Consider the following 27494-nt stretch of genomic DNA (forward strand, 5'->3'; position numbering starts at 1 on the left):
ATTCTCTTTTCTTCTCTTTTCTTTTTTCTCCCTAGTCTTCTGAAAAGTTCCAGGCTCCATCTCAATCTTTTCTTCTTCTTTTGTTCTTAATTCTCCTTCTTCAGCTCCTTCAGTGTGGGCTGCTCCTCCTTTGTCCACAAAACCTTCTTAGATCTCAGGAAATGTATTAGTTTGCAAGTGATGGTTTGCAAAACTTCCCTCTTTCCTGAGCTTTTACAACTAATCTTAATGTGATTTATTTGATCCTTTGATGAGGCTTTTGAAAAGGATTTGAGATCAGTCTTAGTAGCAGGTAATTAATTTCCCACATTCATTGATGCAGCAATCTTATAAATCCTATTGAATTTCTGAATTGTATAGGAAAAGATTCCCCAAACAGTCATGTATCCCATGGGATGGTGATGCAACTGGCCCCACAACTCAGGCAGCAGGCTTGAAAATGGGAGCAGTGTTGTTGTCACTGTGCTGCACTAAGAGAGGGCATCTCCTTTATTTGTCATCCTAAAATGGGAGAGGGCAAATTTTCATCTCTTAGGACAACACACGAAGCTCCTTCTTCTCTCCCTAAGCATAGTTCACAAGTCATCCAAACTGATGACTGTATCCCACCCTCCCTCACCACTCCCCCAGACCTACAGGTTTATTTTTAATAAATAAAAATTGCAGGCTTTGTTTAATTTTACACAATTTTATTTGTTATGTTTGTGTTTACTGTATATATAAATCTGGGCTATACAGCTGGGCCTTTTGACAGTTACTGGACAATTGTTCTCCACTATACATTGAACTTCACTAGAAGTTTCCTTCAAACTCAGTCACTGATTCTGCAATGTCAAAACAGCTTTAATTGAGCAACTTTGAAACCAGTATTTTTTTCTTACCTAAAGGGTTAATTATTTCTTTCACTGTGCTCATCTCTTTTGATAACATTTGATGACCTAAGAAAGATTTTTGTTGGTATATAACACCAGAATTGTCCTCAGAGCTACTTGAAGGATGGGCTTCAGAAAGTAAAGCAGGAAGAACATGAATGAACAGCTGTCTTACAATTTTGTGGGACTGTTCTTAATGATGAGATGGTGAGGCATGTGACATCTAACATCAAGTATTTTGCCACTGTAAAAAGAAGTTGAATTGATTTGTGTGATAGTGAATTGCTGAAGCTTTCCAAGAGAAATTTGAGAGTGGTTGATATTGCTCTTGGTTGGATTTCTTGCAGAATCATTTGGAGGTATTTTGGTATGCAATTACCAGTAATATGGGAAAGAACTGAAGCAGTGTAAAGAACTTATTTGAGAGAAGAACTACTAGCCTAAATACATCTTGCAGAATACAGTGTAGGTGCATGGAATAAGCATAATATACATAATGGTAGGAAAGATGAGATACCCCATTTGATTTATCAGCATTAATCCTGTCCAAACACAGAAGATGGTTGATTTCTATCTAAATACAGGAGAGTGGTGAAAGAGCTTAATTCTAAGTAGTGCTTGGCACATACATTTTCCAGTGATTTTAATGGGCCTGTGCAGGCTCAGCATTTGTCAAAGAGATCAGACCTTAAAAGCCCTCCTGTGAGACATATCTGTGGTCCAATATTTGAGCAAGCTTATTAATAGATTTGGTGAATTATAGTATGTGTTTAATAGGTATTGTACAACACTAATTGGTGAACAGCAGATTTATTCCAACAGCAGGGCTGATATTATAAGTCATTGTTAGGTAGCTTGGCATTTCTGCAGTGAATAGTTCCAGTAATCCACACTAATCGGTTCTTCACTCCCCACAGGTGATTTAGAGATAGGTGGATAAATCAGAAGAAAGAGGCAGCTCTGGCCACAAAAGGTTCCTGCAGGGAACAGGCACAGGAACCAGTTGCCCTTCTGCTAAAATGAGGAGCAGGTGTTGTCGTGCCTCTCTGCTCCCCTTAAAATGCCTTTGTTGGTTTGGTTTGGTTTTTTTTTTGTAAACCTCAGAAGATGGCTGAAGAACATAGTCAAGAAAAAAAAAAAAGAGGGTTGCTCTATCAACCCTTTAAACTCCAGCTGTTTCATAGGGATTGTCCTAGGGGTCTGATGTGATTGATTTCTGGATCTCTGATTCAGAATTGCAGTCCAGTAGTATGTGTTTTTTTTCTCTCCCATATGGCTTCCTTCATCTCTGTGAATTACTGGTAGGATTCAAAAGAAGAAAGTTCTATGTGATTTCCTTGTAATCACATGCTTGGCCAGCACTGCCTGGGATGTTTTGCCATTGTACTCAGACTTGCAGCTGCTGTTCAGTGTTGGGAATTCATCCCTTATGCCACTTGGGATGTGGCATTGTCAGACCTCGTGCAGGTCTGTTGCTCTCTGCACTTTGTAAGATAATGGAGTCCAAAATGAAGAACACAATGTTGAGCTAAAGTCAATGGGCCTCCATGTCTGAATGAGAAATCCAAGTTCCTTTCTGGAAATTTTCAGGGAACAGTAGAAGTGTCAAGGTCAAAGGTCTAATGGTGCTTCCCTAAGAGCTTTGATGCTGCAGATGTGCCCTTCATGTGTGAGGACTTCATAATGGATTTTTCTACTATGTAGCAGAGAAGGTTTTTATGTTTTGGGGTGCTTTTCTGGTTCCCAACAAAATGAAAGATAATTTTCCTCACTCTTGTCTCACTGGAAAAAAACGGTTGTATCTTGGAAGCCTTTGGTGCTAATCTTGTAACTTTGATTAGGAAAAATTATGAGGAACCTTACTGAAGAGAGAATTTTGGTATTACTACAGGGTTTTAAAAATTACACCTTTTTTGAACAGCAGCATCTCTGCCTGACCCACTAAAAAGGAACCTTGGAATCCTTTCTAAGTAAAATGAGGAGGGCTGCCCACAGCAAGTCTTCAGGCAGGTCCTGAAGCACCTTATTTCTTGAAATCCCACGTTGCTTGTATTTATTTACTGTGGAACCAAAAGTGGGAGCTCCCCATTTAAAGAAAGTGCCAACCCTCAGCTATGTCTCAGCTTTTTCTTCCTGAAAGAGTCTGTCATGTTCACACAGACAGGCATAGATAGATGAAAATCTTTTGAAGGAGGGACTCCTTATGCAAAAATCAACAGAAATACTCTTTGTCAATAGCTGGGGAACAAAAGCAGCTCTCAGATATTTCTGCATTTTATACCTTCAGGACTTGGAACTATTCATTCATATATTAGGGGGATTAGTTTACCTCAGCAACCATCAATATTCAGGCAGATACTCCTACAAAACTGGAGTCTGGATTGTAATGCATGTGCAATTTTGAAGTACTGTTGAAGTTGCTGTCTTAGGGAGCTCTGTGCTTGAACTTATTTTATGGTATTATTCTTGGTGGACAAAATGAATGTGAAAACTCTGAATTCTCTAGAGGCTTCTATTTGTGCTGCTGACTGTGACCCTTGTGATAAGAGTCACTGGACTTTTTTTTTCTTAGTGATTTGTTCTTCTTTCAGTAATCAAAGGAAAGGGAAGGAAGCTTAACTTTCTATCATAGAAACTTGTATCAGTAAGAATCTGACTTATTTTTTTTTTCAGAGACATACCATGAATATGTTGTGTAACTATTGGTAGTGTTTAGATAGGCACTTTCTGGGCAAGTTTAAGCTTTTATTTTAGATTTTTCTCTGGCATCAAGCTAGCTTGTATTGGAAAAACCATGGCAGTTTTAGCCTTCCCTTAAACAGTTGTTTTTAAAAATCTCTAGATCCCTTATAAGTGTTGCCTATTTTACCCCAATTTGTTTACACGATGAGCAACATTTTTCTTGTCAAACCACAATTCTACATACTCCTTTTTCTGCTATGTCATTTATACAAAGATATGACATTGTGCTTTACAAACCCATGAGGTGTTTTCTCTTTCTCCCTTCATAAACACTGCTGACTAATATATTTTGCTAGACCACAGACAGAGTTGAAAAGAAATGTGCTTTCTCAGGTCTGAAATGCCACGTTTTTCTTTCAAATTTGAAAGGGAGCTTGTGTGTCCCAAAGCTTATCTTCCAAGTATATTAGTTAGTAGAGTAAAAGATTTTTGTCTCCTCTGAGAGCCTTTCCCTTGCACAGTTTTAATTTGTGGACCATCATATCTGCAGCAAATTACTGATGCTTTTTTGTCGTGCAGTGGCTGCTCTGTCTGCAGCAGTTTACACAGAATGGAGCGAGTACTTAACCTACAATTGTTCAAGTTTTAGTCAAATGTATTGTTAAAAATGTATTCAGTTTCTCACTTTTAAGTTTTCTCTTCCACAGGGCCTGTCCTTTGTATGCTGTCAGTCCCAAACACAGGGTGCCTATTTAAATCAGCTGCTTGGGAATATTATTCTACAGTATTTTGGACGATTTCTCCCTTCTTCTCCAACTGCACTTGGAGCTGGACAGCATCCTATGCTGACTGCTTTATGCAGCTCCATTACAGCCCCCCAGGTGCTCCGTCTCCGGAAGACCACTCTGCAGGTCATAAAGTAAGGACCTATGAAGTAAAAAAACCCATCACTTATTCTTCAGGTTTCATAAATAGTCAGTGAGAAAGGGGATGGCACTTTTCTCCTCAGTTAACTGATCATATGGCTGTGGGAAAAGCTTGCAAATTGTTGGGCAGGGAGCAAAGGAAGAACAGTGTGTCTAGAGCAGGACAGTAAACATGGGGAGATCTGGCAACCAATGAGACATTGAGGATGGAGGTTCTAGACTATAGGAAACAATATTGCATGGAGTCACATGAAAAGCAAGTATTTTTCTACAAAAATCACACTACAATATACAGCATCATGTGTTGAGGGTCATGGAGTCATAGTGCTTGTCGTTGCCACAGTTACCTGGGAGGCCTTGTTGTTCTCCAACTGTCAGGGTATACATGGCTGTGCATGGAAAGATACTGAGGTGTATATGTGGAAATTTTAGGGTGTGAGAAGAGGAGGACAATACTTGTTAATTGTGCCATCATTATGTGTCACCAGCAGCTATAAATGTTGAGTCCCTGCTGCTGAAAAGCCAGAGCTTTGTTTTATGTACTGCAGAACAGGGAACAATCTGCACTTTTTCTCTATGTTGGGAGAGGAATTAAAGCCCCTCAAATATAAGGTGATTGCTTATACTTTTCTTTGTTAAAGACTGTGCATACATGTTGATAAAAAGAGTTTCAGTGTTGATCTTGGGTAAATATGACAGGCAAGCCTGTCAGTAAAGCCTGTTTATCACATATTAAGAGAGTGAATTAAGATTTCACAATCTGAGCTCTGACATGTTTTTGTCAATACTCAAATTTGTCATATTAACAATGTTATTTTCATTACTATGTGTGAACTTTTAAGATTGATAGTGAAAAGAAAGTTCTGAAAGTGCAGTGGCACTTGGAGACTTGTTTAGTGATCTGGGAAGAATATGTTAGAACTGAGCAGGGATTACAAACTGGTGGGTGGTTAGGAGGCAGTCAGTAGGTCTGTGGGTAAATACGTACAGAGTTTACTAACTGTTTTGATGCATGAAAGCTAGTGAATATCTTGCAGCTGCACAGAGGGTCAGAGTTGTATTATCCAGGTCAGAGAGCTATTTTAGTGGAAAAACACCTCAAAAAAATGTTCATTGTAATTTACAATTTTCATTGTAAATGAATTGGATAGAAGATCTCAGAGCTCTAATATTAAAATGAGTAAGACCACATGAGACAAGGAATACAGGAGTGTTCCAACTTTCATTTCCCAAGTTACACCAGTGCTGTGAAGCTGTGCAATGAAGTATTCAGATCTCAGAAAGTCAGGTTTAATTTGAAAGCTGTAGAAGCAGGTCTTAAGATGTTTTAAAAAAGATTTTTAACTGATGGATTACTCAGTAAACATGCATGTCTTGCTTGGGTAGCTAATGGTACCTAATATAAAATATCTTAAAAGTTATTTTGCCCATTTGAGAGTGCTCTGGCTAACTGATTAATAGATTCTGGGGTCTTTTTACCTGCACTTGTCTGTCCTGAAAGTTTCAGTTTAAACTTACTGCCTTCAGGTTTCAGGAAAGTAATCCGTAGTGTCAAATTATCAGTAGTTCAGATACTTGTATCCCTTTGAGGAAAAATAACAAACCAAATTGGACCACTTAATGATGTCAAAATTTGCTCTTGTTGCAGATTGAGAGGTCACCTTTTATCTTTATGACAAATCTTATACTGGTCATGATTGTGTTAATTCTGACAGAGCAAAAGCAGACATTGGCTGTCCCGTTACAACATACTGGTGACAAAAATAAAAGACCAGTGCCAGTATAACAGCAGAGCTGTTACCACATGTTGGATTGTGAATTGACAAAAGCACATAAAGCTAAATAAATAATTGTACAAGAATTGCATTGTGGATGTTGGTTTAGGGTGTTAGCATCTTGATTCTTCCATTTTTTTGGAGTTATTTTATGAAGCTGCCTTTATATTGTAACCTTTATAGCCATACTTGGCTTTTTAACCATAATTCTGGTAGCTTCTGTTTCTCACTTTCCTTACTAGGGGAGTCAGAAGGCATCACTGTCCTCTGAGAAACCGAGAGTCTCTTCTAAGACTAGGGCAAATAGAAACCATTAGTTGGGCCTAAATAAAGACAGAAATTGATTCAACAGGCATCCTGCTGACATGTTACAGTTATTTGAAGGTGCACGCTGCTTGCAGTGAATGGAAAAAAAGACATCATAGACTTTGTTTTGTTTTGCTTTGTCCTCCCAGTGAAAACTACATGCAGTTCAAAGGTATCGCCCCACCTCCTCGTCTGGCTTCAGTTCTTGCCTTCATTCTTGAAGTACTTCAGAGAACCCAGAGCACTGAACTGTGTGACATGGACTTAGTTCTCCCGGCCGTGTTGAAGTGCATGGTATTGGTTAATGAACCACAAGGTAAGCTGCTTGTTTGCTTTGCACCTCTGCACACCTCTTAAGATTTTTCTACTGCTGAGCATCTTTCATCCCAATATCTAAGACCTTTAGATGAGGTGGATGAGATACTTCAGCCAGATAAACTGGACAAGCTTTCTTTTTTTATTAACTGTCTCCAAGAGGCAGAGAATTCCTGCTTCATTTCACTCTTTGATAAACTAACTATCAAGTGCTGTGTAATCAGAAGAGCATTTCCTTTCTCTCCATCTTTCCCATCTCATTTCTCCCAGACTTGGTAACTGTGGAAGTTTTCTTGCACCTAAAGGTTGGAGACCAAATAAGACAATTACATGTTCTCCCCCTAGAGGCATTATAAATGGATTAAAAGTAGCGTGTTGCTCTCTGAAGGCATCTTTGAGTCTTCTTTCTTCTTTTAGTATGTTTTTTTTGGTAGTAAAAACTTCTGTATTTTTAGCTTCTTAAAAAATGAAGCACTGTGTTCACCCCACAGTTGTATAATTCATGGGGTTAGTGGGTGTCAAGTACGGTGGGCCAGTCTCTTTTCAGTGGTGCCCTGTGATAGGACAAGGGACAACAGACAAACAAACACAGGAAGTTCCACCTCAACATGAGGAAGAACTTCTTTACTGTGAGGCTTACAGAGCGCTGGAATGCCTAGAGAGGTTGTGGAGTCTCCTCTGGAGACTTTCAAGACCTGTTTCGATGCCTTTCTGAGTGACCTGCCCTAGATTCAGTGGTGGTTCTGCTCTGGCAGGGGGGGTCGGACTCCATGATCTTTAGAGGTCCCTTCCAACCCCTACCATTCTGTGACTCTACGTGCATGTGTGCATAAGCTCAACGTTTCCACTTCTCACTGCCAGTAGAAGCATTAAGTAAAGTGGGAATTGACCTCTGACTTCTAGGAATTTTGTCTAGTAAAGTACTTTTTGATTCTGGCCTACAAAAGTTTCAAGGGCAAGAAGTGCTTAGGGAGTTAGGTAAACCATCACACACCTTTCTTCCCCCTTTTGCCGTCCCAGCCTTATCTGCCTGCAGCTGAAAGTTCCTGCCTTGCAATGTGCTGTGCAGTAGAATGAGCTCAATGGATTGTGCTGCTCTGGCCACCAGCTCAACTGCCTGCCTAGGCGGGGCACCACCAAAGTCCTTGCAGCCCAGCTCCACCTTTATAAAGGAAGAGCTGAATCTTGCAACTTGCATATTTATTTGGAAACAAGAAGAAAATAGTGGGATTTAATGGTTATAGTTTGTTGTTGTTTTTTTTCCCCTTAAAAAATGAGGTAGGGTGGAATTGAGAACTCTACCCACTACTGAGAGTAAGGAGTAAAATCTTTATACCTTAGGGCAGGATATATATTGCCATGACTGTTCTTCTTTTAATTCAAATAGGAATGTTTAAATAATATAAACAGAATTTAAATTTAAATAAAATCTCTACTTCTACTAAGTGTGTCTCTTTACTTGAACAGACCACAGTCTACTTAAAAATCTGTATGTTTAAAGGATAATTGTGGTGAAAGTAAGACCTTGGCTAAAAGAACAGAATGAATCACAGATTTATGCAAATCTAACTGCTCTCACAGTCATTTCCCTTGCATCAAAGTAAGAGAAAACCTTTTTTTTTTTCCCTCATTTAAAAATTGTAGTCTTCATGAAAGACATTCTCCAGATGGTCAGTTCAAGAGCTCTGTGTGAATCTTGTGATTTTTCTTTTACAGTTAAAAAAATATCTACAGACATTATACAGTGCATGGTAGAAGGCTGCCAAGCAGGGTCAGGAGGAGAACGTGCCACCCAGCTGACTTCAGTATTTAGGTAACCAGAAAAGATGCCAATTGGCAGTGAAGCTGCTGCAAGCCAATTGACAGCAAACATGTTTTTTTTAAATAACTAATTATCCTTAACATACTGCATTGTCACTTGTTTATGGTATTTAAATAACGGTGCTTTTGGCACGGGTTTTAAACATTGCTTCAGCAAGAGGCCAAAGCAAAAAAGCAGACGAGAGAAACATACCTGCTTCCTCATGGATTGGGTGCTGTTTTGAAAGGTTTATAACAGAAAAGAATGTTGCTGCTGCAATGGGAAACACAGTGTGAGGTGCTGAGAAAGATTTGCCTGCCTGATTTGAAGTGCATATAATGGAGATCAAATCCTCATTAACAGGCTTTGCTTTTTTTTTTCATTAATTGATTTTATTTTGTGTCATAAAAGAGGTCATTATAATGTAGAATACTTACTCCATACCTCTGCAAAATGAATCCTGTTTCTCACATGGATACAGTAGAAGAGCTGCATGACCTGAGACCTGAAGCCGTTTTGCAAACCTGAGCATTGGTGCTGTCTTGGGTCCTGTCTGGATGAAAGCTCCAGAGAGACTCACTGCAGTAAGGATGGATGTTTCATCCCTAGGGTGTTTGTTCTGATTCAAATGTAATCAATGATCTTTAAAGATCTCAGACCCCAAAGAAGTCAAATGGTTGTGTTTCCACCAGTTGGGCTGCCCTGCTTAAGATCCAGTGGAGTTTTGTAAGAAATGCTAACATTATTTCTGCAGGCTTGACTCTAGATCTCTTGTTTTGATTATTATTTTCTTGTTCTTGTAAATAATAAATACGTTTGAGTTTTGCATTCACACAGACATTACAAAGCAAAGTGCTCTGCAACAAGGCAGCCCTGGTGAAACAGCAGCAGGATCTGACAATTTGCTTGAAAAGAAACCTGTGGGATTTTCAGCATTAGCCTTCAAAAGCAGAGCCTTGTTTAGAGGAAGTATTCCACGTCGAGTAGTTCGGTGTAACAATATGAAAATTGTCATGCAGGCAGATTGCTTGTTCTGATGAGACTCCTCAATTGTTCTTGGCATGTTCTCTGCATCTAGTTCTGACCTTGCATTCTGTGCCTCTGTGTCCCCCTCAGGCAGTTTATCCAGGACTACACTGCTGTGTATGATCACCGGGTTTTCAGCATACTGGGAACAGTGGCAGTCTTGGATCAGACATTAGTTACCAGCCTGATTCCCACCATCACACAGGCTCTGAAGGATTCCGAGCACAAACAAGGTCTTGGAAGAAATGCTGCACTGAGGTTTGATTTTTTTCTTTAATATTGCTTTTTGACAAGGAACAGTAGAGTTTTATTATCTTGAAAGAAAGCAATGTTAGACAGCAGCACAGATGCTCAAAATTGAGTGATCCTTAGGTGTGCTTAGCCAGAAATCTCCCTTCACTCAGGGTTTTCATGGATTTAAGCCATCTATATTTGCTAAACATTTGCTAAAGAGATGCTTTGACACTAGAGCTACAGACCTCAGCAGAGTTTATGTGAAGCTGAGTTGTCTCTGCTCACTACCCTGTATCTTGCAAAATAGAACAAAGAATTTCTGCCCCAGAGAATTTTCCTGTCAGTCCCTATTTTAGGGACAGTATGTACTGTATTTACTCCTGAAATATACTCTTGGACATCATGGAAGAGCTTAACTACTTTTAGACTCATTATTTAACGTACATACTATCTCATCTGTTGTTGATGTTTTATATTAATAACTTTTATTTGAAATGTGCTTCATTACCCAGCAGTCTAAGGTGATCCATGAATATTTTACTGTAAGAACACTAATAACTGATTTTCTCTTCTGGCCACTTAATAACATTATAATAGCATATTATGTGCAATTATTGTAGACATTGAACTACAAACCCATATATGTATCTATATATATGTATGTATATACACATGAAAGAAAGAAGTTCAGAAGTTGCATTAGATGCTTATAGTGGTGATGTCCAGTTTTACTATTGCAAGGAACTAGTATGAAAACTGCATGCTTAAGTTAAAATTTCATTAAAAAGATGTATAATTAGAATAGACCTAAATGTCAGAGACAGTACTTTCACAATAAATACATTGTCTAGGTTGGAAAGTATTAGAATGGGCTTCAGGTGGAAAGTCTTACCAATGCATACACACTCTTCTGGAAAATCCACTGGAGTGCCAGTCCCCTTGTGAATTCCAGGTTTATGATAAAATGGTCATTGCCCTTTGGTGAGGTTGATGGCCTAGATCTGTGCCAGTGCCTGCACCCTGCTGCCAGTGGCTCACATCACTGTGTTGTAACATGAGTCACAGAGAGATTTCGTATGCACAAATCAGATAGCAAACATGAGGAAGTCTGAATGCCCATCTCATCTTGGAAATTCCATGTTTTAAAATTAAAACTCATCTATTTCACAGCAGTTCACTAAACAAGCAGACCTCTGAGCATCTTCACTACACTCGCAGCCATAAACAATGCATTCCTCATTCTTTGAATGCATAAATGCTAAAAATTCACAGCAAACAAGAAATTTGAATAAAGGGGGGGAGGGGGGAGCTAGGGTTTTTAATATCCCAATATGTAAACAACGTGTTTGGGAATGGTGTGTTTTTACTTTGAGGATGTGTGAGATTAAGTAACATGTTACATCCTGTTGTTTTTTCAACAGAGAAGCCTATAAACGACTCTTATCTTACCTCTCAGAAGCTGGACAAAATGAGATACAAAAACTGGAAAATGAGACAGGTTAGCAGTGTGCTGGGGATTAGTCCTTTCCTCTTCAATATTCTGACACTGTGGATACCTAAAACTGCACTCTGCAACACACCAGCCAAGTTCTTTGTCTTTACAATTGCAATACATTTCTCCATGTTGTGGGTTTTTTCCCCCCAAGTGCTGTCTTAATTTTAATAATGTCTGTGGCATTTGAATATTGTCGTGTGTCTGAAGAGGAACTCAGTATCCTGCTGAATGGTAGTGGAAAGGTACAGCAAATGTACGGACATGTTACAGTGTCTAGATGAGCACAAGCCTGTATTGCAAGGTACAAGGCTGGATTTCAAAGTATCAAAGTAATTTCACAGAACTCAATTCACATTGAGACCTGACCCTCTTAACACTGCACTTCTGACAAACCTCATTACGTCCTTAAGCAAATCATAACTTTGTCATTTCTAATTTATTATTTTACTAGAATGAGAAAGATTGTGGTCTCTAGTACTGAAGTTGTTGAATGCAGTGCATTCACCAGGAGTTGTGCCAGGATGATAAAGCTATCATTTGTTAAGAGGGCACTTGTGTATATGTTGCAATAAGTGTATATAGTTGTCTTAACCTTCCACCTGTATTAAAATATTAAAGCCTTTCAGATTACAGTGTAAAATCTCTTCTGTTGTCTTTGTGGGTAATATAAGCAAAGGTAGGTTCAGATTTCCTTACCTCTTCCTTTTCAATACTATGTTTGTAATAGTAACCCATAATTTACAGTGATCCCACTATTAGTCATGACACTGTTAATAATTATCCATTTAACTTAGACTAGGTGTAAATGGTGTGAGAAAAGATAAAAGAGGACAGAATTCTGAATTCCAAATTGGGGAATTGATTCCATTTGATCATAGGCTAGTAATTATTCATGTTTGCCTGAAAAGTTGGACCTTTCAAATATTATGCTGTATTATGGATTATCTTTTGGGTCTTCCCAAGGCAGTTCTAGCTCTGTCAATATTCCTACATATTTTTTTTTTTTCCCTAACGTTCCCAGGAAACTTTTATTTCAGCCTCTGATATTTCCATTTTTCACTTATCTCAGTAACCTGTCTTTCTGCAACTTCTTACTGGACATTGGGAGTGGTAAGTTTGCTCTTAATGGCAGCACTGGTGAAAATTATTCAAATTTTAACTTCAGGATATTAATGGGAAGAAAAGATTATTTTTGTGGCTGACAGCTCCACAAAAATCCCTAAAATCTTGTTCAGAGCAGCTTCCCTTTCCTTACAGCAATCTTATCAAGTCAAACTAGATAATCTTTTTGCCCACATCAGCTGTCGTTCCTTCAGATAATGCAGGAACTAAAAGCCTCTTTAGGCTACTTAATAGTGCAGAACATGGAGGTTCTTTTCATTATGGAAGTGACTTCTTGAACTTGCATTGTAGCTTTTTGTAAGCTTCTGTACCTGGGAGGAGTTTTACTCATCTCAGGAGGATTGTGCTTCTAAAAAGCTTTTTTAAAAAAATAAATTAAAAAATAAAAACCTCTCCAAGAGAGATGAACAGAGATGGCTCTGAAATTTGAGTCCTGCCACACCATAGGTTACAGAACAGGTGTCTGACTGCAGTATTCCTTCCTGAAATAAAACCTTTGACATTTAAAGGACAGAGCAGATATTATAACAACATTTAATGATGTGTTTAGTAGCTTGTTAAAGACATATGTAATACTAGGTGTAGTGGTTGGAAGTTTCCGACAAAGCAACAGGGCTTTATATAAAGGCAGCTCCTGGTGCATGAGGAACTAATGTAGACAGTTGGGAAATGATCATTCTTCTCTGTCAAAAAGTGAATGCAAACAGAAATAAAGTGTTTTGTGTTGTATTTGTCAGTGACTGCCAAATCATAGGTTCACAGAATAGCTTGGATTAGAAAAGACCTGTAAAGGTCACCTAGTCCAACCCCCCACAGTGGTGTTAAACTTGCTTACACCTCTTGCTTTGGAGTAGTTTTCCTGCCAGTGTGTGTAGGTGGTTTGTAAGCATTTTAACTTTGAACCAGAAGATGCTTCTGGTATTCCCAGTACCAACCTCAGAGGCTCACTGAGGGATCATCACCTCTGCATTGTGGCTGTTGGGACAGACAGTTTCAGACATCTGTTTTCAATGTTGTGTAGGGAGAAATCCAGGGAGCATCAGGACAGAAACTCTGCATACCACAGGGAACGTGTTCCCTTGCCTGGCCTTAGAGTTTTAGAGTCTTTGTTGCTCAGAAGCAATTGGCAATGAGTTTCCAAAAGCTTCCACCAACACTGGGCAGATGCCATTCTCTGCTGATCTATTTGTAGGATCATCTGCTCTCCAGTAAGTAATATAGATCAGGTGCCACTTTGTCCCAGGTGGGTATCATAGCAAAGCTATTAAGCAAAGCATCCATGACCCTGTGATAGGATTATTGTCCAGACCTGTCCATTTAGAAATCCATACCTTTTAACAGGCTTGTGGGTTTTTTTTGGTCTCAAATCCCAAAACATCAGTGTCTAGATAGAGAGGGAAGGTTGGATGGGGCTCTGAGCAACCTGATCTGGTGGGAGGTGTCCCTGCCCATGTGGGGAGGTTGGAACTAGATGATCTTCAAGGTCCCTTCCAACTCAAACCATTCTATGACAATGGGTGCTACTCTGGGGACCGTACTGGCCAGAGGACTGTTCCAGGATATAAGAGAACTATGATGCCTTTTTCTTTTTGCAATATATAAAATTGAGAACTGAACAGAAACTATTTCTTTTTTTTTTTTTTTTTTTGTATTTTCCCTATTCCAGAATTTAGGATACTGCTCACCCCTGACCCATCCTCAGCCTTGTGATATGAAACAGATGGCCAGTGCATCAAGAACAATGGCAGGGAGTGGGAATTCTGGCTTTTCTTCCCTTTAGTAACTTTAAAATGCTAAGTGGAAAAAAAAACAGATGCCCTCTGTTCAAAATTCACATTCAACTTCCATTAGTCCCACAAAGCTGTCCCTCTATTTTATAAGAATTTTCCATTTGTTATTGTTATTGAAAAGCAGGAACATGGTAATTTAAATTACTCCCTGCTTTCATTTTCAATGACAAAAAAATAGAAAGGGGGGTGGGGGGGACAGGCACTTGTTTCAATAGAAGAGCTTCTGAAATAGAAAAATTTATGCCTTTTATGCTGGAACAGAGCAGCAGACCCAGGGAAAGAATAAGGTTCTGCAAATCTGTTGTAACTGCGCAGAAGAGGAGCCGCCAATGGCTTGCACTGCCTACAGAGTCATTGAAGGAACTTTGATACCTGCCCCCTTATGCAATGTATTTCCCTCAGGAAACAGAAAAGAGATTTTAATTACACTGTTTTTCCTTCTTTCAGTAGCTTCCGAAAATTCTGTATGCCTGGATATTTTCAGTTTGATCATATTTTATAATTTTAAACTATTACTTAAAAACTCCAATTCAGTGTAATCAGCCCATCTGTTAGCAATGGTTATAAAATTATGTTGAAGATTAAAAATCTGATGTCGTGTCAATATGTCCAAGCATAATTAAGATTATTTTATGATGAATGACTAGGATATGGCTTTTGTCTACTCAGGCAGCTTTAAAATGGTAAACCTTTTGTAGACTTCATGTACAAAATGTGAAGGTCTGTAGAAAACAAACAGAAAAAGCCCAGTTACAAATCTTGTGTTCAGAAATGTGGTGTCTTTGCAGACTCTGGAAAATGCCAGCACAGTCATTCCATAGCACAAGAAATTCACTGCATTATTTTTTTTTTGCAGTCCATCAAACACTGTTTTGGATCTGTGCTCCTCCCTGTCAAATGTGACCCAAGCAGGGATGAAAAATGCAAGCTTTCTAAATTCATTATTCACTTTAGAAAGGGCCAACAATTGTATTGGCACTGGTGGAAAACTTAGCAGATCACTTACATGAATTGAGGGTATTGCTGGAAAGACTGACTGTTCTTCAGCACTTCAAGTCTTGGCACACGGGTTAATCTAGCCCCAGTAAGAGGTAGCAGTTCAAGCATTATGGCACTACTGTGAAACAAATATATATATATATGTATATATATATACACACACACACACACACACTCACCTCTATTTCAAAGCCGTTCTTGTTGTGGACACTTTTTTTCCCCCCTTTAAAATGTGTCCTTGGGGAAAGAAAAAAAAAAAACAGCCTGTATTGCAAAAAAAAACAAACTGTGTAAGTCCTTTATATAGTCTATGTGCTAAACTTCCTGCAAAGTCTTCCTCCCCTACAAACTCTGCCTGCAGATGAAGTGTTTTAACCTTGCCCTTTTAATTTATTCTACATTCTAATTTTCAATAAACAGATGCCGCCTCTTTTCGCGCTTGTTTCCACGTTGTTCCACATTCTGCCTGTGTTGTTTCTGCATGTGTGAATATTCAATTATCTGTTTCTCCATGATTCTGCAACTGATGTACCAAATGTCTGTACAGGTGTGGGGGAGGGGAACAAGGGAAGGCAAAACTTGGGGAGAAAAAAAGAGTTAGAGAGGTCAGAACTATTCTGAGGGTTAGGTACTTTCCCTGAAAGCTAAGAAGTCAAGAAGAAAATCAGAAGCCAAACGAGAAATGCAAGGATGATGAAAACACTAATGCACAGAAGCAGATTTGCTCCACGCTGGCCCAGAACATAGAAGTATTTCTTTGGTTAGTGCTTGGGTGTAAAGCTGCTCCATAGACACCAAAGGGGCAGAAGATGCTGTTGGTGCTGCTGCGTCTGGGAGTTGTGTCTTTTTGTATCAAAAGCACAAAGCTGCTGATTGCCTTTGTGGTTATTTATAGTTAAGAAGAACTGATAACATAGCTTAGGACTCAGAAGTGAAGGATGCTATGTAACAGATTAAATACTCCTCTTTATGGGAATGGCCCACAAAAGGAAATCACAGGACAGACATAAATTACAAAGGCTCTTTAGTAAAGCTCTCAAGATCCTGGGGACCAAAGGCCTCATTCTGAGTAGCTTTAATCTGTAAGTCTAAAGAAATGCACAGAATGCCACAGTTAATAACTACTGCTGTATTACTCACTCCTAAGGATACCTCTCTCCTTCACCTCAGAGATCTTAACTGGTTGCAACCTGCACCACTACCTTGCTCATTCCCAGCAGGAACCCGAGTGACTTGTCTTGGCAGCTGCTCTCACACTGTGCTGATCTGACTGCAGGAACAGAACTGTCAGGGGTAGAGGTGTTCTCTCTCATGGAAAGCTTTAGGACTCTGTGGAAAAACTGAGGTAAACTGGCTGGGCAGGGGAGAAGGTTGGATTCAGAGGTTTAGGTTTACCAGAAGTGGCACAAAATTTAGAATAGCAGGGGTGGGTCTGGAGGTCACCTGCAACTGGTGAAGTTTCAGACACTAATGGAGAAATGGCAGAGCAAGGGAATGGTGACACAGAAGCTTCAGCTCACAGGGCAGCGTTTGCTGGCAGGACTCCTGCCCAGCTGCAGCCAGCCGGTCAAGCCAGGCCTGCTTTTCCAACTTCTGCTTCGCCCTAGCTGAGACCCTTCTGCCAGAGCAGAGCTGCTGCTGGCACCAGTGTCCTCCCTGCCTGCTCTTGCATTACATTGTTTGTTCTCTTTTCTTACCTGGCAATAAATAACCAGGTTTTGCTCACCTAGCAAGGGCCAAGTGGTATTTTCCTGACTTCAGGCACAGCACAGCACCCCATCTGCCCTGTAGGTCCTGCAACAAAAGCAAAACAGAAGAGTGTGGCACATTGAGGAGAACTACCAAGCTGGTGAAGGGTCTAGAGAACAAGTCATACAAAGAGTGGCTGAGGAACTGGGCTTGTTTAGTCTGGAGAAGAGGAGGCTGAGGGGAGACCTCATTGCCTTCTACAGCTACCTGAAAGGAGGTTGTAGGGAGGTGAGTGTTGGCCTCTTCTCTTAAGTGAATAATGACAGGACCAGAGGAAATGGACTGAAGCTGTGGCAGGGGAGGCTCAGATTGGATATTAGGAAGAATTTCTGTACTGAAAGAGTGATCAGGCACTGGAACAGCCTGCCCAGGGAGGTGGCTGAGTCACCATCCTTGGAGGTATTCAAGAAATGTGTAGATGAGGAATTTCAGGGCAGGCTCTAGTGACTGAGGTTGCAGGCTTTTTTTTGTGGGTGTTTTTTGGCTGTTTGTGTTTGATTGGTTTTGGTTTTGTTTTTTTGTGCTAATGGTTGGACTCTGATCTCAGAGTCCATGACAATTCTGTGATAAACTTAGGAACTAAGAGGCTGACACAAAAGACTCCTCTGTAGTCACTGGAGCCTGACGATTAAGAGCCAGAGCAGAATCCTGACACTAACAGGAGCATATGTGTCATCCTGAGGCCCCGTGGCTGTGGTAGCCTTAACTAATGTAATGCAATTGCACAGCTGTTTAAAACTGCTACTCACCAGTGCAGACAATTGGTGATCACAGCTGCCACAGTAAAAGCGTCGGAAGGGCAGAACAAACATGATAAGTAACTTTCTGGCCCTACACTCGGGCCTTTCAGTCCTCACACCAAGAGGCAGAAGCTGCTTTCCATAAGGAAGCTGCCCCTCTCAAACCCCAGCCTGCAGCAGATCGCTGCCCACCAGACCCCTCGTAAACCCTCACTCTCCAGGAGGAGCAGGTCAGGAACGATTTCCCAGCTACAACTGTGGTAAGCTGAGGCCTAGGAACAAAGCCTCAAAACTAAACCAAACAAAGCAGACTTTGCACTATTGTCTGGAAGTGCACTGGGCATTACAAAGGCTTAGAAATTAATTCTCCCACCACCTGGGAAATAGCCAGTGTACGTCAGTTCTGCACCCAGAGCAAAAGCTGATCACTCACCTGGTGTGGTACCTCCAGGATGAGGCCCAGAGCCCCAAGGATCTCTACACACACGTTTTGGTTATTTAGTCACCACACTCCTCTGGAAAACAGCACATGTAATGTTTGTGTCCCTGCAAGTGACCTGTAAGTAGAACTTCAAACACTCACCAGGCGTGGGCCCTGCTGCTCACGCAGGGCAGCGGTGGAATTATTCAAGTGTAAATGGGCTGTTAGGAGAGCTGGCCCTTCATGCTGATTTCCAGGAGGTCAGAGGAATAAAACCAACAACATTCCTGATGCACAGCCCATACAGCTCCCAAGCAGTTAAGAGAGAATTGAAGTACTGCCTGGATGTAGGCTGGCTTTGTGTGCAGAGGGAGATCTTAGCACTCCAGTTAGCGTGCCAGGCTGCAGCTGCAGCTTTGCTCTGTGCAACCAGAGTGAGAAGGCTCAATAAAAAAAAATCCACAAAACTTTCTAACTTGAAAATTACTGGAAAAGAAAAGGTGATGTTCCATGAGCACACTGCCCAGCTGGAGAGGGAAATGGTGATAAAGTTCACCTCTCTGTATCACTAAACAGACCCTTACAAGTCAAACGATGTATTTGATTTGGAAACTAAATGCACCAGAGGAGCATGGTGGCAGGGAACAGATCAGTAGGTAAAGCAGAGAAGTGCAGAGTACCCATAAATCATAAATAGAAGAAGATTTAATTACATGCTTGGTTAAAATTTACAAACATCAAAGTTGTTAGATGCCTAAATAAAAGACAGAAATAAGAGACAGGCGCTGCAGTAGCCAAGCAAAGCCAAAATGTAACAGGTTATAGAGTATTTATTGTGAACTGGCATATGCCTGGAGTATGGCATGGAGACACACCATATAAACTGAAAGAATAAATAAATAAATACTGACATTGTTCTACACCTGTTTAGCCTCCAGAGACCAGTGATTTGTGGGACCATATGTTGGACAAAATGAGACTGTTCATTGATAATTGTAAATGTGGTGACCCTTTGCAAACCGGATATTAAAAATATTAAGTAAATGGCACATTTTAATTATACAGTAAAGAGGCTGTTCTCCACCATTAGAAGACTGCAGCTGTCAGGAGGAATTCATCATATGAAGAAGGTAACATTTATTTGATAGTAGACCTTGGTAAATGACATCCCAAATGATCTTCAGATTCTCAAACACATTCAGTTTAGACTTTAGTCATGAAGCTTTGATGTCTTTGTCTTTCAGCTAAGACAATTTTCATCTGTTCCTCATATGCTATAGAGCTTGTTTGGGGTTTTGTTTGTTTGTTTTAATCTGCTTTGCAATATTTAAATTTCAAATGAAGTATTAATAAAAGAAACTGTAAACGACAGAGTTTGGAATTGGAAGTCAATACATTTGTTACTCTTTTTTGCCAAAGGTATCAAGTAAGTTGCATAATTACCACAGTATTATATCACCTTTGTCAATACAAACAGAGTTCTGTCAGCTTTGAAAGTGCCATTAGTGAAGAACTGAATGTGCAGACTCCAGAGAAGAGCAGCCCAGGAGGAGCTGAGAGCATTCACAATGCCTTATGAAGTTGCATAAGGAAATGAAGTAGAGACAGGTAGCAAGCAGTCACCAGCAGAAATGCCAGATGCTCTCATGTTTATGCTTCTACATCTGAGCCACAGGAGATAAACTGCAGACAGTTCTCATAGCTTCCTTCCTGCCCACTGTGATTCGACTTTAAGACAGATGTGTGAAGGTAAAGCAGCAGCTCATGGGGATTGATTCTTTTCACTAGTCCAGAGAAAACCTTCCATACACAGGGTTTGATTATTTTTTTTTCTCCTTCCACTTCAATTTTATGAAGCGCACGTTCCTTGTCTCACATTGTGCCGATCCTGTGGTGAGGCACTTGGAGAGTCTGAAGGTTGGGACATGTGAAATAAGGAGCTGGAAGAAAGCATGCAGCTATTCCATTGGAAGCAAAGGGGAGTGTAGGCCCATAGAACACTTCTTCCTTCCCTTCCTTGCTAACATCCAGCACCTGCAGGTCAAGGCACACAAATATTTTGGGGATCACAGAAGAAGGCTGAAGGAAATTTACTGGCACACACTGCACAGATGTACTGTTATTCCCATCAGAAAGATAATTTCAGATCCCTTTTAGATTTATGGATCTGGATTCTAGATTTATCTGGTGTTTTATTGCTTTCCTCATCACCCAAACCTTAGGTTGGCTCAGGCACTCAGTAGCAGAGAGTGACACTGGATCCTGCTTCCTGGCAGCAGCAGGAGCAGCCAGGCACACAGGGTGCTCTGCACAAAAATGCTGCCCTTACCACAAAGGATGAAGCATTTGTCAGGCTGGTATCTGGGGAGGAAAGGAGCTCTATCCAAGTTGGAAAGGCCAAATAAATGAATTATTTAGGGAAAATGAAGATACATGGAGATCGTGATTTTTTTTTGTCTTCCAAAGGAAAAAGCAGCCTTAAATTTGCTGAATTTGAAGATAAAAGGGCTAGTTCAACTAGTTAAAACCAGGCACGATGCCAACAACTGAGAAGGGGCAGCACGCACAGCTCTGTCAAAGCACTGGTTACACTACTTTTCCCTTTAACCCAGGGACTGTTGCAGGCAGGCTGCTAGCTCATGACCAGTCTGGGAACATGGACAAGTGTCCATGTAGGAAGGCAAGATCCCTGAATCATCTTCACTGGTCACTAAGCAGTATTTAAGCCCAGGTGAACTTTGGTAAAGTACCTGCTGATTATAAACAAGCATGTTGTTGGAGTAAAGCCATGCTCTTGAAATGGTGCTATTTCTCCATTTATCTTTCAAGTAGTGTTGTCCAGTCCAGTTTGAAATAATTTTTCCAGTAATAGTTGTTAGGTACAGCATCCAACAGTTTAGTAAAACACAACTATACTATGACCAGAACATGGTTTTAACTGCTTGTCTTGCACAATCTATTCTTTACAAAGTCATGCTGGTAAGTGTTCATTACAAGATCAGCAGCTCAACTTCCAATACCTTCCCTTCTTATGCAAAGTCTACCTTCTAGTCTTATGTGACAGTTTGGAGGTTAAATCCTAAAATCCAGAAAGTTGGAAGCTAATGAAAATGTTGTTTATCAGCTGAAGTGCAGGAACTGAGATGTGAACAAGAGTTTCTGTCTCTAACTGCCCAGCTGGTCACAAAGCAATGGCTAAAAATGCAGAAAGATAAGAATTCCTGATTTCTTTATGGGACTATCTGAAAGCCATGGATCTGCAAGCAAGCTGCACTTGTACAAGATGAGAGAGCACAGGAGTTTGTTGGACAAGCTACAGCAGGGATCAAAAAACTTCCATTCAAGCTTTGAAGCAGTAAGTGCTGGGGCAGGTTGTAAGCTGACTGCACTTTGCCAAAGAACAACTCATTAATTCTGGCTGCTTTTCAGACAGACAACTTGGAGGGGAAAAAAAAAAACACATTAAAAAAAAAATAAATCACAAAATGGGCTGTAAAATTTTAAGTCCTTACCCCATCATCCATTTCTGCAACCCTTTTACTTTTGAACTTGATTGTGTAACTTGAGAATATGTAACTCATTATTTTACCCAAACCTTGGCAAAGGAGACTCCTCAACCTTGCTTTACTAGAATATCTTACACTAATTTGATCTAATGGCTCCTCTGGAAATCTTTTCAATATCCACAGCATTTCCTCCCTGTGTTTATGCAGGTTCAGTGGCTGCATAAGAAACATTTTTAATCTCTCTCCACTTCATGTGCATCTTCCTTTCTGAAAAACCCCTGTGCAAAACCTATCCTTGCAAAATTATTGGAAAAGACTTTAAAAGAAACCTAAATCACTCACCTGGATACATGCCAAAGGCTCATTTGTCCAAATTGAATAGCCTCCAACTAAATATATTCTTCCATTGTGGACGGCAACTCCAGACTCATTTTGACCTACAGCAAAAAAAAAGGAAATAGAAACCACTTTCAGTGTTCAATTAACCCTTTTAACACCTAATGCTGGAGTTCTGTAACACAATGATAAACGCACTTGGCAATGACCCGACTGTTTCAGAATTCGCAACGAGCAGCAGTGAAGGTGAAGTGTGAGGGCTGCTCTTTGCTCTCTGCAGGAGCCCCATACGGTGCTGTCCAGAGAGATCCCCCAGATTAGCAATAAACTGAGGCTGTAAAGGGACCATCTGCTGTCTCCTCAATGGCCTGAGGTTTTGCACATGTGCATTTCATAGGTGATAGGCACCCTGCCTGCCTCTCTGCTATCACATACACACACATCCTGAGAGAGCTGAACACCCCTCATGTTCTGCCCACACCTGTTCACCCCCCTTCTCCTCCAGGTACAAGTATGGTAAAGTATGCTATTCCCATAGCAACAGTCTCCTGAACAAGTTTGGGAGCTTTGAAGGATAAATACAGCCTTAAAAAAACAATCTGCACTACCTGGTGCAACAGGTACATTTGCAAAGAAAGGCTTAGATGGCTTCTCAAGGTGCAGGTTGTGGAAACAACACACCAGGTAGTAGCACTTTTGCAGTTGCAAATCAGATGGTTCCCTTCCCAAGTGGTATCAGTTGCTCCAGATAATAAAATAAAATAAGTGGAGAGCAAAAGCGATATGAAAAACTACTTCTGTTTGAGAATGTGTAACTTCTTTTTAATCCATGCCTCTCTCCCCAATGTCCATGAAATACTCTGAAGACCTGACTTAGAAACCAAGCAACCTTTTCCAGATCTCAGAGATTAAGAAACCTAATGCAGTATCTTAAAGAACAAAGTTGCCACTAGAGCAGCTTTTAAACCTACCGTGAGGAAAAAGACATAAGGTGACTGTCTTATTTGTCAGATGTTCATTTCTCTGGTGTTTCTGTCTATCCTGAGCTTCTAGTTAAGCTCCTACATCCTTTGTATCATTTTAGTGGTAGATCTCAGAAATCAACGCAATGCCAAATGGAAGAGGATGAAAAGTGAGGGAGGTTCAGTTCTAGGACTTCTGTAGCAGCCTGCGCTGACACTTCTTGGCTGCCAGTTGCTGTGACTAATTGAGCTCCAAGTCTGCTGCACAAGAGAACAGCCCCAACATTAATTCTGTCCTGGAAATGCATCCTCTTCTGCAACGCTGCTGGTGGTGCTTCTCTGGGAATGCGTCACGAGCCTGTTCCTCCCAGGGATTTGAGGAGGCAGTACAACTGGGAATTTTATGAGGTGGCAGTGAAATTTTGTGGACCGAGTGGCAGGGACAGTGAATCACAGTGCTTCACAAGTTGCTGGTGTAACAGTTCCTGCTAATGATTGTCATTCACAGATCCATAGCTAACAGAGATACTCAGGTCACCCCTGATGACAGAATTCCAACAAAGTCTCCTCCTTTTGGGTAATTTTTTAGGAAGAGATTGCTTAGAAGTAAGTGGTGGCCAGTGGTGTTCAGTGCCAGCAGGAAACAGTTTCTGCCTGTTGAACACTCAAGCAGGGAGCTAAACCTACCAGTGCAACCAAGCTTTTGGAGAATCAAAAATAAGTAGGGACAATACTATGACAAAGATTTTTGATTGCTTAATCAAATTACATTTATGGGCACCTTTACTGCACAGTGTCCCAAGACAAATATTTTGTAGAACACTCTATGACTGAACAGTAATCAAAAGTGCCCTGTTGGCCAACAATTGCTCAGAAGCAATGGAGGCCACGTCATGAAGTTCCACATACTAAAGGCATCTAAAGGGAAAAGAAGTGATAGGTGTTGGTGTACAGTACTCACCTGTCAACATGTTGAAGCTGCAACGTGTCCACTGGTCAGCATCTATGCTGTAGGAGTCTATGTGCCGAACCAGGATCCGATCGTTGTTGTAGTCCAGATCATTCCCACCTAACACATAAAGTTTCCTTTGGACAGCAGCCATGGAGTGATACACTCTCCTCTGCAGCATCGGGCTACGGCTTAACCACTTGTTCTGGAAAGGAAAAGAGAACTCGTCTCAGCACAGCTCAAAGATGCACCTACAATAACTGCAGCACATGTAAGGTGTTCTCCTTACTGTTGGAGAGAAATCATAAGTGTATATAATTGTTGTTCATGTCATAGAACAACAGAATGGTTTGAGTTGGAAGGGACCTTAAAGATCAACCAGTTCCAACCCCCCTGCATGGGCAGGGACACCTACCACTAGATCAGGTTGCTCAGAGCCCCACCCAGTCTGGCCTTGAACACTTCCTGGGAGGAGGCATCCACAACCTCCCTGGGCAACCTGTTCTAGTGTCTCACCACCCTCACCCTGAAGAATTTCTTCCTTATGTCTAACCTAAACCTCCCCTCTTCCACTCTCTACAACCCCTTGTAAAAAGTCCCTCCCCAGCTTTCCTGTAGCCCCTTCCAGTACTGGAAGGTCATCAGGTCATCTCCCTGAAAAAGAGGGGGCACCTGGAGTTGAACCAGGGACCTCTTGATCTGCAGTCAAATGCTCTACCACTGAGCTATACCCCCTGAGCCCTTTAGTTTATTTATGCATGTTGCCTATAACACTGACTAGACATACTGGACTTTGAATGTAATTTACAGTTCCCACATTAAAATTCATTACTTTAATAGTATTTCTTGCTTTGTATTTTTTTTCTGTTTAGCTCATCAAGTTTCAAAGCCTTTTTTCTTCTTTAGAATTCAGAAGCAAATACTCCTTAAGCAAGACTATTAGATGTCTCCTTTGTATACAGCGCTAAAATTATCTGTGCCAACTAGCTCTCTTATGAGAGAAGAGAGATTCTTCTACCTTTCATAATTCAGAGTTTATTTGATCTTATCCTTGGGGAATGAAGCAACAGGGAAAACTAAATTCCTAAAGAATCTTCTCAAATTATTCATGCATTTGGTTTGATGCTAACCCTTTATTTGTGGGCACTTACAAACAGTAATGTCCTTTTGCATCTTTTTCTTCCTCGTTAACAAGATTCAATAATTGTGCTTTTTGAAAGGAAGGGGGGAAAGGACACAGAAGAAAAGGGATTAAAGCATATTGTAAACCTAAGGAAACAATTGCTCCTGCTGCACTTGCCAAATCAAACAACCTGACAATGGAGAGGATTAATTTATTTAAGTGGAGGAAGTAAAAATCTGTGAGTTAGTTCTTTGCGATGCACGCGCTGCCGCTCGCTGCAACTCGGGAGCCTCTAACACTGCTGCCTTTTAACCTCCACCATACACAGCTATACATTTCAGTGGGTAATAGTTGAATATTAGGCATTAATGCTTGCATTAGTAGTCCAGTCTCTTAACACCAGACTATAGACACCATCTGCTTTGCAAAGCCTGCCTGCATCCCCTGATTATATCTTTAGCTTCCTCCACTGCAGTGCCTGCCAGGTGAGCCGCAAAGCACGGCAAAGGCAAAGAAACAGAGGGGCCTGGTGGGGTCATTCCTAATAAGCCAGCGTGTGAATACTAATCAGTGGTGGGGAAGCAGAGGTCACCCCAGCCGGCTTGTTGGCAGGTAGCTGTGTGCTCGGTGGCAGATGGCAGGCATTATCGACTCGCCACAAAGGCCTCGCGCAGAAGCAGGCGCTGGTGCTGAATGATAGAGTTATTGAGATTCCGTGTGGGATGCAAGCAGATGTGATGGTTTCCAGTACCCACCGTAAACAATATGCCAGCAGAATTTTTAAAAAGAGCTGGTGTGTACAAACACGAAGCGGCCCTCGTTTGAAGAATGCAAGGGCACACTTCCCCTGTAACCCCTCAGGCGCCAGGCCAGGCTTCTCACCGCCAGCACAGCATGCTGAGGTAGCCCTGCCACGGGTGTTCTGGGGTGCAGCTTTCACACCAGCAAGTAAAGAACCAACACGAAAGATAACACAACAGAGTCATGGTGTCTAAATAAGTGTCCCCCTCATAAGCGAAAAAAGTGGCTGCCTGTAATTAGTACTTGGATTTAGGACAGAATTGGCGCTTGTACAATCAACGCATAAAGCTGCACCTCAAAAAGAAAGAGGCAGGTTTGTCATTGCCTGCTTTCTGCTTCAGGACCCACGTGTGCTGTGCTCTAAAAAGTCAGTGGGAACCATGCAGAACTATCTTCCGGCACAATTTGGTTCCAAATACAGCAATCAAAGCCCCTATCTTACAATCAGAAAAGTCAATACTCTTCCACGCGGGTGTAAATCAAGGTATGCAACTCTGATTGCAAGCTTAGGACTTTTAATTCCTAATACAAACAAAGAGGGCATAACCATGCCCTAACCCTCTGAAATGGTTACTGAGCCATGCTAACCTAATCAAAACACATACATAATGTATGAAATAATCCCTAAAAGATATTTTAGGTGCTTGGGTAATGAAATGGTAGGCACCCTTGCAGTCAGCAGAATAAGTCACAGCCAGGTAGTATAGTTCTGAAAGTCTGCAGAAAACAAAAAGCCTGTATACGCAACTCAAAGCAGAAATGCCAGTGTCAAGAAGTATTTTGTAACACTGACTTTGAGTATACATTGCCCTGGGCTGCTGGCTTACAAAAAAATGAACAAGCAAACTAAATACTGCTAAATACAGAGGATTTAAAACACATTTCTGTTTTTAATCTAGATGTTTCTAACACCTACAGGCTTAAAAAAAATATAATAGAAAGTCAGGGTCTCCATTTCTCTGTTAAACTCTCACATTAGTACAAAGTGAATTTAAAACACCACTAATTCAAATGGTCAGTATTTTTAGCCTTACAAAAATCATTGTATGTATCTGCTAACAGACCTGTTGGAGGGAAAACAGAAAAACACATACAACACAGACACCCACCTGCTTAGGGTCATAGACCATGAGCCTGTTTTGATACTGTGCAGTATTTGTTACTCCTCCTATGAAAGAGTTTATACAGGTTACATTGTTTCATTTAAGCAAAAACCAGGACTAAGATCAGGTATAACAAAATAACCAATTCCAAGGTTCATTTGCTGACATAGTTACATTGCATATCACCACTTGTAATTACATTCTACTGCTCATTCCACTTTTTAATCTGGTTATGAGGTAGTAAGTACATCATTTGTCAAATGCCCAGAAACACAAAATAATAGCAACAACCCCCTCCCCCCCGCCCCAGACTTCTTTTGCAAAGCTAATTGTTCTATGGGCTAAAAATGAGGTACAAATTTATCTGTTTATAAATGAAAGTGCATTCAGCCATCATCAAGACACAAAATCTGTCCCTGTTCACAGAATTGTGACAGTTGGAAAAGACCTCTAAGATCATC

The 27494-nt window shown here is 40.8% G+C and overlaps 2 protein-coding genes and 1 non-coding gene across 7 annotated transcripts in view; 1 reads left to right on the forward strand and 2 right to left on the reverse strand.

Annotated features, from left to right (window-relative positions):
* The window catches only part of MMS22L (MMS22 like, DNA repair protein), a 90617-nt gene extending 78545 nt beyond the window's left edge, over nt 1–12072 (forward strand). For both annotated transcript variants that reach the window (XM_051615086.1, XM_051615084.1), the window contains 5 exons: nt 4262–4473; nt 6711–6877; nt 8593–8689; nt 9794–9961; nt 11359–12072. In XM_051615086.1, coding sequence (XP_051471046.1) covers nt 4262–4473; nt 6711–6877; nt 8593–8689; nt 9794–9961; nt 11359–11440 — 726 coding nt within the window. In that variant the 3' untranslated portion in view covers nt 11441–12072. The remainder of the gene's footprint in view (nt 1–4261; nt 4474–6710; nt 6878–8592; nt 8690–9793; nt 9962–11358) is intronic.
* A 7298-nt stretch (nt 12073–19370) lies between these two features.
* Nucleotides 19371–27494, reverse strand: part of KLHL32 (kelch like family member 32) — a 114172-nt gene continuing 106048 nt past the window's right edge. For all 4 annotated transcript variants that reach the window (XM_051615621.1, XM_051615623.1, XM_051615620.1 and 1 more), the window contains 4 exons: nt 27040–27098; nt 24019–24211; nt 22102–22196; nt 19371–20287 (listed from right to left, as the gene is read on the reverse strand). In XM_051615621.1, coding sequence (XP_051471581.1) covers nt 20126–20287; nt 22102–22196; nt 24019–24211; nt 27040–27098 — 509 coding nt within the window. In that variant the 3' untranslated portion in view covers nt 19371–20125. The remainder of the gene's footprint in view (nt 20288–22101; nt 22197–24018; nt 24212–27039; nt 27099–27494) is intronic.
* On the reverse strand, nt 24670–24741 carry TRNAC-GCA (transfer RNA cysteine (anticodon GCA)). The gene has a single exon. It is a non-coding gene; the product is annotated as a tRNA-Cys (tRNA).

Source organism: Apus apus, chromosome 3, assembly GCF_020740795.1.
Source record: "Apus apus isolate bApuApu2 chromosome 3, bApuApu2.pri.cur, whole genome shotgun sequence".
Taxonomy (NCBI): Eukaryota; Metazoa; Chordata; class Aves; order Apodiformes; family Apodidae; genus Apus; species Apus apus.